Consider the following 14,641-nt stretch of genomic DNA (forward strand, 5'->3'; position numbering starts at 1 on the left):
TCATATTTCATATACCATTCCTGCAGTCTCATATACGTTACTTGTGGTTCATGGTGGGGTTGAAACATTTCTAATTCCCCTCTGGTGCTTATGAAAGTGATGGTAGTTGTGGCTTGTCTTTGCAGTTAGCGGATACATGGATTCTCATACTTCAACAACTGGCTACTCAAGGCGGGTTTGTCGCAGTTAGTCACAGACCACCTCCGGACAATGGGTGAGTTCTTGATCTCCTTGGGATTTTCCATCTATGAGCTGTAATCCCAAACACGTACAACAAGCATTCCATTTGATAGGGCTATCATGGGCACTGTAGAGTTTAAGGCCTTTCTAACTCTGCATTTAGGCCTTGAAACCCAGCATAGTATATCAACCTTCTGGGCTCAGTTCTTCTTTTTAAAGAGGATGGTTCTGAGCATTTTGGGGCTCCTGGCCTCATGCATCCTCCTAGTCCCGTGTGCTAGATGCCACATGCAGACCCTGCAATCGAGCCTAGGGTTTCAGTTGGCTCAGCCCTGGGATTTCCTCTCCGGTGGTTTGCAGATCTCACAAGAGACGACTCAAGACCCCCTATGGTGGCAGAGAAACACCAACCTGTCCTGCAAATGGCCACTGTCCCTTCCTCACCCAGACTTCAAGGTTGTGATTTACACATCACTAGTAAGGTGACAGGGCCATCTAGCGTGGTGGAGAGCAGAGGCAACTGGCCCCAGCGTAGAGCCAGTTTCACATCATTCTTTTGGAGCTTTGAGTGGTCAGTTTAGCGAGAAAGCCTTCTACCGACCATCATGGGAAGACTGGTACAGATCTCGATGGACAAGATGACTGCCATGTGGCAATGCAACATGCAAGGTGGAGTAAGTTTCAGGATCCTTTGCCAGCAGACTTAACGTGCCTGGAGGTGGTTGTAGGAGCAGAAGATATGTCTAGTAGTTAACCACCTAGTGGTGTACCTACATGCCAGGGCGTATGAGCTGGACAGACATTGGCTAGCAGAACTTGAGTGGCTACTTAATCACCAGGTGGCACAGGGAATCTTCTGTCAGTGGGAAGTGCCCTGGCGAGATCTGTTCATCACTGTGAAATATAGTGTCAAAGCTTTTGTGAACTAGCCTTCCAACCAACCCCAGTTAGTTTAGATGGGCACTTCCAGGTCACAAAAGAGCCCTGTCACATATGGAGTACCCCAGTGTACCATGCTATCTTATGTCATCTTGAACCTTTGCATGGAGCCGTCTGGTACTCAACTCACAGATAACAGGATCAAGATTCACCTGTATGCGAATGATACCCAACTCTACATGACATTCTCTTCAGCTTCAAACATTCAACACTGCTTGCACATTCCCCTAAACTGGATGTCCAGCGCCTACCTGAAGCTCAGCCCATCCAAGACAGAAACCCTATTATTTGCCAAGAAAAGCACACATGATAAAGTACAAACCTGGACCATTGACATGAACCCTGACCGCTTCAAACCCCAACTCTCCCTGAACGCCAAATCACTTTGACTCACTGTGGACACAAACTTTTCCTCAAGGGACACTTTGCCGAAAAAAACACAAAGATGGCCTTGTATCAGCTATCTTTTTTAAAAAAGGTCAAACTGTTTCTTCCAGAAAGCTACTTCAGAAATGTTGTTCGATCTCTTTTACTCCTACGTCTGGATAGTGATATTGACCTACTGGTTCTCTCAAACGTCACACTAGCGCTCCTCATGGGCTCCCTATATGCTGCGGCACATCTCATCTAGGGCCTGAAGAAATATGATCACATAACCCGCACACTGATTGAACCTCATTGGCTCCCCTTGCCGACCCACACCATCTCCAAAACCAGCAGCATCATTTACTAAGTCATCACAAATGCCACCCCCACTTATCTTGCAGACAAGCTCCCCACCGTAGCCAGGACACCATTAAAGTGCAGGCTAAGAAGTGTAAAAAAATGTTTTTTTTAAACCAGACAAAAAGCCTTTTCCATCTATACACCTAGGATCTGGAACAACCTCCCTGTATCCATCAGGACCACCCAAACACTGCTGCAATTTAGGAAGAGTTGAAGACTCACCTTTTTAAAGAACACTACATCACAATGTATTAATCATTCACACCTCCGCTTTCTCTCATGTTACTTGCGAACTCTAAGCTTACATACATAGTGGAATTTCCTTCGAAAAGGTAATGGAGAGACTCATTCTGTCTGAGATGAGACATTGGTTTCCTGTACACTCTCTCCTGCCTCAAGTTCAGAGGAAAGCGAGGACAGAGCAGGCCCAAGTCCTCTTTATAGCCCTGTACCGGGATAGGGAAGTTTGGTACCAAAAGTGCCTGAGCATTTACCCTCTGATCCGCAAACCCTTTGGGAGGTTGTATCTCAGTAACAGTGGTGGGTCAAGTACACCATTCTCAACGACCTACATATCCAGGCGTGGAGATTGAGCGACGGTATCTAAATTATTGTGACTTGCCACCCAAAGTGGTTATGTGATCCTTAAAGCCAGCCTCCTGCCCACAAAGTCCATCTATGCGGGGCACTGTGAAAAGTTTGTGGTCTGTGTGGGGTACGTCCTCCAGCCACTCGGCAGGCAGAGTTCCTGATGTATTGTTTATTTTGTCTCTGGCCCAACAAAGCCTTGCAGTGTGCACAATTAATGACTGCTTGTCTGCACCTTTGGTCTTTTTATGTTTGCCTTATCAACCCTATCTCCTTAAATCATCCCTTGTGCTGCGTTTTCTGACGTATATATTCATTTTAAAACCATTTGTCATGACTCAGTGGGACTTATGCTGCTTATGTGCACACCATTCGAGACTATGCACAGTTGGTCACTTCGGCTCCTGACAATTAACAGTCTTTCTTATCACCATTACTTCTGCCCACTAAGTGAGTGAACTACAAGTGCTTTCCATGCATCCTCTCTCCACCCCTTTCTTTCCAGACATATTGATGCCATGGGATCAGGCTGCCTTCCATGTCAATCGTTCAATCTGCCAACAGAGGAAAAGTTCCACTAGTTTGTAGTTGTGTAGATGGCCAGCTGTTAGTGGGGTACAATAGGATCAACAAAGATAAGGCTGTGCAAAATAATGGAAAGTCCTCAGCATCTGTAAGCTGGCTAAGAAGGAACCCCCAGAAAGGCCTGGGATCTAATTCCACCGGCGCCATGGCCTCTGTTATGATATTCACAGGGTGGGGTGGGCGGGTGCCAATTCTTAACATGGGCTTTGTTACTCATATTCACGAAACACTACTGCATTGCAGCCAGGACCAGAGGGAGGGGCATTTTGCTCTCTTGTTGCTGCAAGATTTGCTAATCTGAGTGCCCTTCTCAGACCTACCGCCTTTGGGAGGCACCTCTGTGGCTTCTATTCTAAAAGTGAGGCATCTGCAGGTGGAAGTATCGATCCGGAGAATACGTTTCTTGCCTTCTATAGTGTTCTTTGTGGTGAATACACTCACTTTTACTCTCTCACTCTTACTCACTTCCCTCTCACCTCCTCATTATGAGAGCGGACACCTGTATGTCAAAATCAGGGCCACAGGAATTATGCGATTATGAGGCTTCAGCGATTTTTGCCTAGTTGTAGATTTGCGTAATTTGCTACATAATCCATCATCTGCCACATATTCTGTAGATTTTAGCAAAAAAATGTGGGTTCTAGCTCAAATGGTTCAAAAGTTACTAAAAACACAGCTGCACGTTTTGCCGCGCAGGGGAAGGCCCACTGCACAGGTTAACTGTTCACCTATCTGTACCTTATTGCTATATTTTAGTGTTAAACTGATATTAATGAGGTTCATCTAATGCCCAGACTGAGTTAACAAGTTTAAAAACGACAAAATAATTAAGTAATGCTATCACAAAATGTGTTGCATAATGCTGCATAATTTTCCTTTTCTTGCAGCATAATTTACCCAATTCAGTTGTATAATTTGACCCTCCTCTGCGGCATAATTCCAGTGCCCCTGAGCATCTACTGCGCACCTAAAACTAAAAATGATTCGCAAAATTCGTCCTTTTCTTCCCGAATCTGCGATTAAGACACTTGTTTCTGCCCTTGTCCTCTCATCCTTGGACTATTGTAATGGTTTATTTCTCAACGCGCAAACCCGAGTCACTACAAAATTGCAAACTATACAAAATGCAGCAGCCCGCCTTATCACCGGCAAAACAAAGTTCGAACCCATTGCCAAAAACATAAAAGATCTCCACTGGCTGACTGTACAAAAAAGAGTCCACTTTAAGGCCCTCTGTATAGTTTTTAAAACACTCAATGACCAAGGACCATTTTTCCTACGAGACAAACTGCAAATCTACAAGCCCACTAGAGCTCTACGCTCAGCTGCCTTTAACCAGCTGCTTGTTCCACGCACCAAAACAGTGTCTTGGGGGGACCGTCGCTTTCTGGTGGCGGCCCCTAAACTTTGGAATACTTTGCCTCTCAACATCAGACAAAGTACCACGTTGTTCCAGTTTCGCAAACTTTTGAAAACCTGGCTTTTCTCTCACTAATTCATTCTTCTCTGTAACCGGTTTAGTTCTTCACTCTTCTCTTTTTCAATAATGGTTTGAGCGCCTTGACGCCTGAGGGTATAAGCAGCGCTTTACAAGTATCAAAAATAAATAAATAAATAAAAATTGTAAGGTACCAGGATAGATTTTGACTAACCGTGTAACTTGCAGGTTATTCCAGGTGCACCAATATTAATGTGCAGAAGGAAAACGATTAGGAAACAGACGTCAGTTTGCAGGTGTTCGCTTACATGTTGCTCCATTCCGTCACTTTCAGGGCGGTGTAATGTCATGGCAGAGCCATCTGGCGCCACCTGCTGGTTTGCGGGGAGCATAGATAATAAAAATCAGATCCAGTTTGTTTTTAGGGAATATTCCAAAAGTTATTAATCTGGGGTTAGATTGAGTATTCATCAGAAAGACCATTACTGAATAAAGTAACGTGTTTGTTAGTACCAATCGTTTCAACGACGCCCTAGAAAACCCTAAAACAGATTAATATCACAACAGAAAGATGTGATATGAGAACATTCTCATGTCCAACAACTGATGTTTTAAAAATGTGGCTCTGTTAAGCATCTCTTTCAGTCTCGACTCTGATGAGTTCTTATGTTTGCAAGTGCAGCGTGAGGCTTAACACTTAAGTGGATTGCATTTTTTTTAAATTCTAAACTCCAATTCTGTTGTTCTCAGGCTGAAGAATTTGCCCTTTAGCTTCACAAAGCTGCAACAGCTGACTGCTATGTGGTTGTCCGACAATCAGGTGGGTGTTTTTCTGTATCTTTGTAAAATCTCAGTTATTTCGCCCAAGTTCAGTGTTCCTCTCTGTTAAACTCTACGCCTTGCTTGTGATGTCTGCATTTTAGAAGTAGTCGCAAATTGACATTTATATAGTAACGATAAATGTAGAAATGTTTGTGTTGTAGAATAGGTGCAGCTTGTGAATCGGGCACAGCACTGTGAAATCGACGCTTCCATAGCAGCTAGTTATAGTTCCAGGAGTAGACCCAGGCACTGAGTAGCGCTCGTGAATCATGTAGATTCTTGAGAATCTGTTCTCCCATGTAACATGTTTAATCATGCGCTTTCCCTTTTTTTTTAGTCGAAGCCGCTCATCCCCCTGCAAAAGGAAGTGGACTCGGAGACACAGAAAACGGTTCTCACAAACTACATGTTCCCCCAGCAACCGAGGACAGAGGACGGTAGGAGTAATCTCTTTAAGGACAAAATGTCTGAAGCCTGCATTGGCCGTCCAAAGTGATGGCCGCTCAAGCCAGACCCTAAAGAATGGGCTTTTGTCACAGAACCTCAATTTCTATAGGTTTTAGACGTCAAAGGCCCGGCTATTCAAAATGGACGTCTCAGGAATGTGAGACATCTTTTCTTTTTTTTAATAGAATTTTGTTTGTCTTTTAGAGGGAAACTTCAAAGCGTAGTGGATGACTGCTCAGGTTCAAAAACGTCTGGTGTTTGGCAGCTCTGTGGTTGCATGCCTTTGGTTCATGGGGTAAGACCCTGTCACTGGAAATAATTCTTAGGGAGTAGTTGATTCTAGATTTTCTGGAAATCGGGCACTTTAAGATGAACTGCTGGCTATATCAGTCTTCAGAATGAAAGCTCCAGCCAGCGGACCTTGCAGAGTCTGTTCGTTTATTGATTTTAGCTCCTGCAATCTTTTAATAGCTCCCCTCTCGTCATCGGACCTGGTATGATTAAAAAAAAAAAGCGAAATTGAGTACCGAAGCATTTTCTTTGCATTTTCTCTTCCTCTCGCGGTCTATTACCATTTACCACTTTCATGCTGCCCCTGGTAATCTCAATCACATGCGGTCTTGAATAATCAAAAAAAACACATCATCTTTCATAACTGATCCAGTTTGCTTTTAGAAATGCTACGATGAAACAGCCATGTGCCTGTTATCTTAGTTGTGCATTAGCTCTACTGTGGCCCTGTGTAGCTCCTTTAACTCCTGCAGAACAGATCCCCGCGGCTTCCTTGTCTGGCGTCCGAATGAGCACCAGCGGAGTCCTGTGCAAAAACAACCAGGAGTGAATGAACAGATGCAACAATCATACACTGCAGCGCACTCCAAGTACCTCAGGTTTAAAGAATTACTCTTGCTTCGTGAGCAAAACAGACCAACAGAACTTAGAATGAATGTGTTAGGCGGGTAGCCAGGCCCAGCAGCGGAGAAGGACCTAAACTTGAACCTTGAATGGTCATTCAGTCAGTAGACTGTTACCAGGGTGAGCCATGCGGGAGTCCCACTATTGACAGTGGGGGAACATAGTACCGGTTCTGGGCACAGTGCTTTGGCCACCTCTGTCTGTTGCCGCTTTGCTCCAGGGCTGGGGCCAGGTTTTTCCACTTGCTCAGCACAATGTGATCCTGGAGTCACGGTTTTGGGCTCTCAGTTATGCAACCAAGACCATATTCAGTGACTTAGCGGTGTTTTGATGTCGGGTCCACCTCCTACCTGAAACGTTCAAGTGAAACTTCTCCAATATTACGAGGCACCAAAATTCTCGGCGCCGCTCCAACAGCTGGATGTCGCCTCATATCCCCCTTTTCCTCTTTTCGTCATTGCACTTGGAAAGGGGGGGAGGGAAGGGGGTGCCCTTATTGGGGGATACAAACCCCCGCCTGGCCCCACTTAGGTGCATGCATTGCCGCGCAGCACTTCCTGGCGGCGTGAACCAGTTCTGTTCCTTGTCGGGCTCTGGCTGCCATTATGGTGTCGGCCCTCAAGGGCCCCTTCGGGGCGGCCACTGCTAGGAAAGAAGTACTAAACCTGATGGTGCTGCGAGGCCGGATCAGTGGCTGGAAGCACCACATAGAAATACATACTATTGTGTAACACAGCTGATCTTTTACTGTTTTTCAATGCTTTGCATTCAAAAAGAATGAAGAAAGGGGCAATCTCATCTGTTACTTTAAATATAAACCTATAGAAAGGGACTTCAATATCTAGGAGCTGATAATCAAGTCATGCTTGCGGACAGCTGTGATTTGGAAATTGCGTCACACAGTCTTACACAGTTATGAGCAGTTAGCTGCTCAGCGTATAAGCAAACGTGCATCACTCACCCGGCCCCTTTCATTCGACGAAGATGGTGGTGCCCAGTATACAGAGGCTGAACAGGTTGCACCCACTGCTAAGAAGGCATGTACCTCTTTTGACATACAAGTTCTCTATCAGTTTGGAGTCCTTAGAAACTTTGAAATGTTAGTTTGCTATAGAGATAGGTGTGTGTCACTTCATTGTTTGCATTAAATAATACCTCATAAAATACCCCTCGTGCCTTGTCTTGCCACACAATATTCAAAACATGCAAGGAACTTTTCATTACATTTTGATATATTATTTGTATTTATATATCAGTCATAAACCATAAATATACACTGGTGGAAGCGCATTGAGGCCGTTAGAGGAGTGACTATGCGCATATGTGACAGACATTAATTGCAGGAAGCAGGGAAAGGCCCTGCTGGGCACGCGCCTCTGTGCTGAGACCCACCCTCATTTATATTAGCCGTAAGGACCATAACGCTGTTCCTGAATCATTAATCCTAAATTTATTTGCTTGAAAACGGACTGCTGTTTAATTTTGCTCAAGCTCTTAAAGATGTCATAATACTAGTTGGATTATGAATCTATCGGGAGTACGACCTATTTTCACTCAAACGTACAATTCCAGGCTTGGAATTTGGACACATCCGTAAATCTCACTCAGTTGTTGCGAATTCTGACTATTGATGCCCGTCATAAAAGCTGTGTTGTCTCCCTCTCTTGTTTAATTGCTTCCCTTCAAAAGATAAAAACAACCAATGATTGATAAATTATATAAATGCAAGTAAGATATCGAACTGCAATTAAAAGTACCATGCATGTGTTGAGAATTGTGTGGAATGGTAAGGCGTGAGGGTTATTTTTTTAAATACATTTAACATTTGGGGACCAACCTGCTTTTGGGTAGCTATTTTCCTGGCATTGGGTAGCGTTCAGCAGGGCAGCCCCTCGCTGCTTGTGGTTTTGTAGTGTTAGAGAAGTGGGTAGTGTTCAGTAGGGCAACTGCTCGCTGCTTATAGCATCAGCTTTAAGAATCGGGTAGTGTTCAGCAGGGCAGCTCCTCACTGCTTGTTGTATCCCAGCGTTCGAGGACTCGGTAGCCCTAATCCCTAAATCTACTGGCTTGTTAGATCCCTCGTCAATCTGTAGACTCCATGATCCGGGCTGTGCATCTCGCCTGTGAAAAGCTCATAGGATGTGCCAGGGAAGGTAATAAGGATACACAGTGCTATATATACCATGTATACTCCAGGGAAGCGGAGGCGCTTGACCGGCTACAGTGTATGTGCACAAACAGTAGCTGTTTGTTCAGAATGTATTGAGAATTTGGTGCTTCAGTCTAGTCTTCATACACTTGCTCATGTTTTATGAGGAAACAGGTCGCTGCTTGTAGGTTACTCTTGCCCATAACACACCTGAGGAGAGGTTTCAGTAAAATACAGAGATTGGCTGAGAACGCAGTTCAATGCGGCTCCTTGGTTGACTATGGTATTGAAAGCACTGTATGGATTCAATGTAACAAGCTTGTCGTGTTAATCTAGATATTATCTGGAACATGTGGTGTTTAGCCTGGTACAATGTATGCAAACAGGCTATTCTTGTTTACGTCCATGGACTAGCTAGGTCTTAGCTCTGCAAATCCTCAAGCACTTAGCTGATTACGGTCGCATTAGGTAGTGCTTAATTGCCTGTTGATAGATACATGTAAAGTGCTTGATACTTTCTGAGAACATTGCATCAAGTGTTAGCCTTGTGACAGTCTCACACAATTTTGCTTAGTTGCTGCATTGTGAAAGGGCTCTCCAACCAAGAGATGGTGCAGGTTTTAGGAGTGATTAGTGCTAAAAGTATTCACAGTACAAGTGCTTCTTGCAATCGCTCCACTGCTAAAGATGTTAATGGACGGACTCCAGTTGAATACTTGCTCACATTCAAGATTTTCATGCCTGCTTTTCCTATATTGCTTCGGAGACTAGTATTGGCAGGGTGTATTTCTTGTGTGATTTAATTCAGCAGGATTATTTGTCAGTGGGAAGTGCCTCCTGGTCCCCTTTAGCGGCTGCTCATGAACCCCCTCTAATAGCTGTCAATAGCCTACTGGCCTGATAGTGCTCCTCGAAGCAGAGCGCTTTCCCTGCGACTTACACAGGCTACTTAAATATTTTCACTTGATTAATTTCATATGTTAATGGATATGTTTTTTTGTTTTTTTATTCATAGGCTTTTTATGGGGCTATTGTTCCTTGGCCTCGAATTGTCTTAAAGCCAAAACAATGAAATTGCTAAATGTATGCCCAAGCCAAGACGACCTTCTCTCTTTACACGCTCGAATCTCCCACCTTGCCTTTTTCCAAGCAAATATATGCTCGTCCTTCCCTCCCAGTTGTCTCCTTACTTACTCCAGTCCCGAGGAGCAGCAGCTGGTGTGAAGTACATGATCATAGTGAGTTAAGCACGTACGTGATGGACGGTGTGAGCTGTGATGTGACTGCGAGAGCAGGGCCTCTGTGCAGCTTCTCCACTGCTCAAATGGTGGTCACCAGGGGTCACAACTGCAACCCCTGGGCGTGTTGTGAGCCTTGCCAACGACCCTGGCTCCCATTATTTGTCACAAAAGTGGTGGTTCATATTAGACTAGATACATTATAAACTGATTAGATAAGACAGATTCATTGACTTCCACTTTGGTTTAAAAACAAACCCTGTGCGCTGCTGGGTGGTGGGAGAGGGCGGACGGGTAGCATCACGGAGAATGCACACGTGCACTAACAGCCGCCTACTTTAATTTACACTTGGACGAGTGGGGCCGGCTTGGCCACGTCGGGTGAGAAAGCAAACGAGAAAGCTGTGGTCGCGGGCTGGTAGTGACTGCTTGCACGCACGGGCTTTAGCTTTAGTAACATCATCAGTGCTCGGTGCATGCCAACTGCCAATGCCAGCCTGTGAACTCGAATGGCGCGGTGTCACGGAGTGTGTCCATTGAAGTTCATGCACCTATCCTATGCACCGTCGCGCAGTAGCTCTTAAAGCTCCGGCTGGCGCTGGAACAGTGGATTTGTTGTATAAGCAGGCAGGGCGGCCATCTGAGACGCCCACTGTAATGTATTTCAGCTTTGCCAACAATTTACCTCAGGTTTACTTTTGCCCCTGTAGTCCATGGATGGAATGAATCACTGTCATACATCAACACGGACCACCAGTCAGACAATCTGCAATATCTACTTCGTTATGGAGAAAATGTTGTGTTTGTGAATAGGTCAAATTAAGAAAGAGTTATGTTATCTGTGCAAGGTGCCGGCTACATGGTCACCATACAGGTTCAACCAGCATGAATACACCATCTCCAGACCTCGCTGGTAAAGGTCAGATTCAATATCGACTAGCAAATGGGACCTACTCATCAAATCTGACAGGGTCAGCGGCAACACTTTCACCAGATGCTGAAGAGATATACAGGGAGCTCAACTAAGAGCACGGTTACTGTATGAAGGACGTTCGGAAGCTGGAGTATTTCACTTACAGGTGTGCAGTGTGCACTTTATGTCTGTTACGGAGTGCATTAAGTGCGCAACTTTGCACCTGCACAATAGACAGTGGATATATAATAACCTGTTTTTATATAGTACTTCTGACCACACTAGAGTCGTTTTGAACACCAGTTTGTTGTATGTGTTACAATTACCTAATTAAGGGCACGTAGGGTCCCGAACTCAGAAGGGTGGAAGGATGACTTGGCCTTACAGGGATTCTAACTTGTGTCCTGCAAATCAGAGCAGATGTCAGCGGCAATAGTTAATCAACTGACACATTTTGTCGATTTTTTTTCTACAGAGTCAAGATCTTCTACTCCTATGTTTCTTATAGTCAACAAGTATATATTTTGGGTTCTTTCGATGCATGCATGCAGCAGGGTTGTTTTTTGAACAATCGGAATTCCTAGGTCGTGCCACTGTCACTTCCTGTGATAATTTTTGCCGAGAGGTTTCTAAGTTCACATTTTGTCACTTACTATGATATCACCAGATCAAAGGGCATGTGCTGTCACTTCCACAGGCATTACAGTGACTCGAGGTCTGTGCAGTCCTCAGTGGAATCTCACAAATGTCTGAGGGGACTGTAAAGTTAGGCAGCGTTACAGTCCTATAAGACTTCAGAAATAAAGAGAGCAATTGAACACTCTCTATAAATGCTAGGTCTCAAATCGTACAACCCTTAAGACACACAATGCCCAAACTGAGGGTAGTCGGAGCCAACCTTTGCAACTCATCAGCTGAGAGGAAGAGTTGTGTGGGCCAGTCACTCCCATCCCAACCGCTGTCATGCTGAGTCACTCGTATCTACCACCATCCTGAATCTAGAGCCCTTTTCAAGAAGCCACACACAGAAATTACAGCTGAAAGGTGGTTTAAAGGAGTGCACCTTCGGTGGTCAGTGTCAAACTCGTGCTTTCTAATCATCTCGCAGTTTCTCAATTTACGTCCATCTTTGTTTTTAGTTGCACTGGTTTCTTTTTGACTAGACCTTGCTTTCAGTCCACTTTATTCGACTTCCGTTTCTCTGGCTGCTTTTCTTGCTGCATGTCCCCATTCTGCAGTGTGTACTCCTGGTGACAGGTCCGTTGCTTGGTGATGATATGTTTGTGTCTCAGCTGCCTGACAGGCGTAACTGTAGCAGACATTTCAAGACTGCAAACTATTACTTAACCTCTTGGGTGCTCTTGTCTCAATTCGCTCCACTTGGCAGTAGAGTGCGCCAATGTCGTTTGCTCATTATCTATTTGTGGTTGTAGCCTTGAGTGCTAAACATACCATCTTATTTCTGTCTGTCCCTCATTACTATTATTCATTGGTTATTGGGCCTATTTTTTTTTCTCTTGATCGTAAGGTTTCAGATGACGTTGAGATTTTGACCATTGGAAGGCTACTTCATAGAATTGAATCCTACATCCCCCTGATGGTCATTAGTCTTAGTCCTGAGAATCATTATCACTTCCTCTCCCCATATACTCATTGAATGCAAAATCTTCCTCCTGTCTGTCGGGAGAAGCTGCCTTTTGGTGTTACAAAGATTGCTACTTTGTTTGTTTTGATCTGCTGTAGAATAATATAGAAACTCATTTGAGGTTTTATGGCATCCAATCAGTTTGTCATAGATACACTCCTGCACGGAAAGACCCTGTGTAATAGCTACATTGTGTGTTCCTTGGAAGGCACCTTATTTGAGTTGGTTGATTCAGCTTTTTTCCGCTGCACTTGTGATTATGGGGTGCTGATGAGGGCGGAGGTGAGCTGGTCTTTGGGGACTTTGTTCCAGCTTCTACTGTGGAGGCGGTGAGGGTGCTTGTGTACGGTGGGATTTCTGAAGGAGAAGTGGATGCAGTTGTGGTCTGTCCAGAGAAGTTCTGTGGTGTTGCTGTTGGAGATGCTGTCTCCTTCCGAAAATATGAGGTCGAGTGTGTGTCCCGCTGTGTGCGTAGGGGCAGTGACCAGTTGCTTCAGTCCTATGTTTGCGAGGTCCTCTAGGAAGGTTGTGCAGTGACTGCCATTAACTAGAGGTCGGGGGGAGGACGGTCACCTGGGAGGCGAGAAGAGCACACTGGAGGGGGGAAAGGGCTGCCGGGGAAGCAGCAGCATGGACAATGCGGGGTGCGCGTAGAGAACAGAGAGCGAAGAGAGAAATGAGAAAGAAGAGAGCAGAGAGAGAAAGTGGTGGAGCTGCACGGGGGAGAACAGTCACACTGACCAGGACAGTGGTCTATCATTTCTTGCAGCGCAGCGACCACCATTAAGTAGGGGTTCGGGGAGAGGGCGGTCAGCTAGGAGGCAGGAGGGGAAGGACATACTGGAGGGGTGTGGAGCCGCTGGGGAGCAGCGGCATGGACAACAAGAGAACAGAGAGAGACAAGAGAGCACAGAAAAAGCCAAAAGAGGCAGAACAGCAGAGTGCTCTTCCAATGGACCACCAAGAATGAGGTGTAGGCAGGAGCCTGTGGGTGGAGGAGGGCCTCGAACACCCAGCAAACGGAGAGCTCAAGGGACTCAGCAGGCAGCAATTAGTGGTGGAGCTGCATGGGGGAGAGCATACCAAACATTAAAAGCATAATGAGAGTCCATGTAAATAGAGGCACAAATTACAGCAGACAACTTGCATGCTTTAGTGAGGGCAACCAATTCTGCAAACTGGGTGCTGCAAGCTTGTGGGAGGGCAGCAGCATCTATCACAGCTGATTGTGAGCACACAGTGTAGATAACGCACAAAGCACCAATCTCCTCTCACAAAGCAGAAACATAAGTGTAAAGGATGTAATCAGCATTAGACAAGGATGTGTCTAGTAAGGTATGGATGCAGAGTGGTAGAAATGGCCACAACTTGGGTGCAGTGGTGAGGTTTACCATCCTCCACAGTGGGGAGAGATTGGTGCACTTAACTATTGTCAGATTTTTGTCTCCAAGCCGGGCCTGTTCATAGCACGTAAGGTGCTGGACTGAGAGATGCTGTGTACTGGAAAGAAGAACAGTGTTGCCACTGCGTGTGGTCCAGCAATAGTCAATGAGTGTCCTAGGATAATATCACAACTTGCACAGCAAGGGTGCCTTGGTCCACACGGAGAGCAGACTAGTAGTCCAATGGTCTCTGTCTGAAAAGGGCAGAGTGAGGCCACTCCTTTATGCTTGTGCCAGTACACTGTGAATATTTGTTGATACTCATGGCAACCTAATACAGGGGCAGTGGCCAATGCTTGCTTAAGGGTAGTAAAAGCCTCCTCTCCTGAAGGTGTCCACCATAGTGGGTCTGGGGCACTGTCAGAAATCAGCTCACACAATGGTTTGGCAATGAGCATGACATTTGAGATCAACAATATCAAGCAGCACTCAAAAATTGGTGCACTTGTTAGTAGGCTTAGGAATGGTCAGTACCACTTGCACATGATAAGGTGTCACAGAGGTAAAAGCACAGGGTTTGACATGGAACCGAAGCTTGGAGAGTGTTGCCTTGTGGCCCTGCTAAGCAAGCTCAGAGAGTAGGACAAGAGAGTCAGAATGGGAGACTTCAGCAG

The 14,641-nt window shown here is 45.4% G+C and overlaps 1 protein-coding gene across 1 annotated transcript in view; it reads left to right on the plus strand.

Annotated features, from left to right (window-relative positions):
• The window catches only part of ERBIN (erbb2 interacting protein), a 710,182-nt gene that overhangs the window by 668,758 nt on the left and 26,783 nt on the right, over positions 1 to 14,641 (plus strand). The window contains exons 15-16 of the mRNA XM_086963488.1: positions 5,207 to 5,276; positions 5,616 to 5,715. Coding sequence (XP_086819614.1) covers positions 5,207 to 5,276; positions 5,616 to 5,715 — 170 coding nt within the window. The remainder of the gene's footprint in view (positions 1 to 5,206; positions 5,277 to 5,615; positions 5,716 to 14,641) is intronic.

Source organism: Lissotriton vulgaris, chromosome 3_1 (genome assembly GCF_964263255.1).
Source record: "Lissotriton vulgaris chromosome 3_1, aLisVul1.2, whole genome shotgun sequence".
Taxonomy (NCBI): Eukaryota; Metazoa; Chordata; class Amphibia; order Caudata; family Salamandridae; genus Lissotriton; species Lissotriton vulgaris.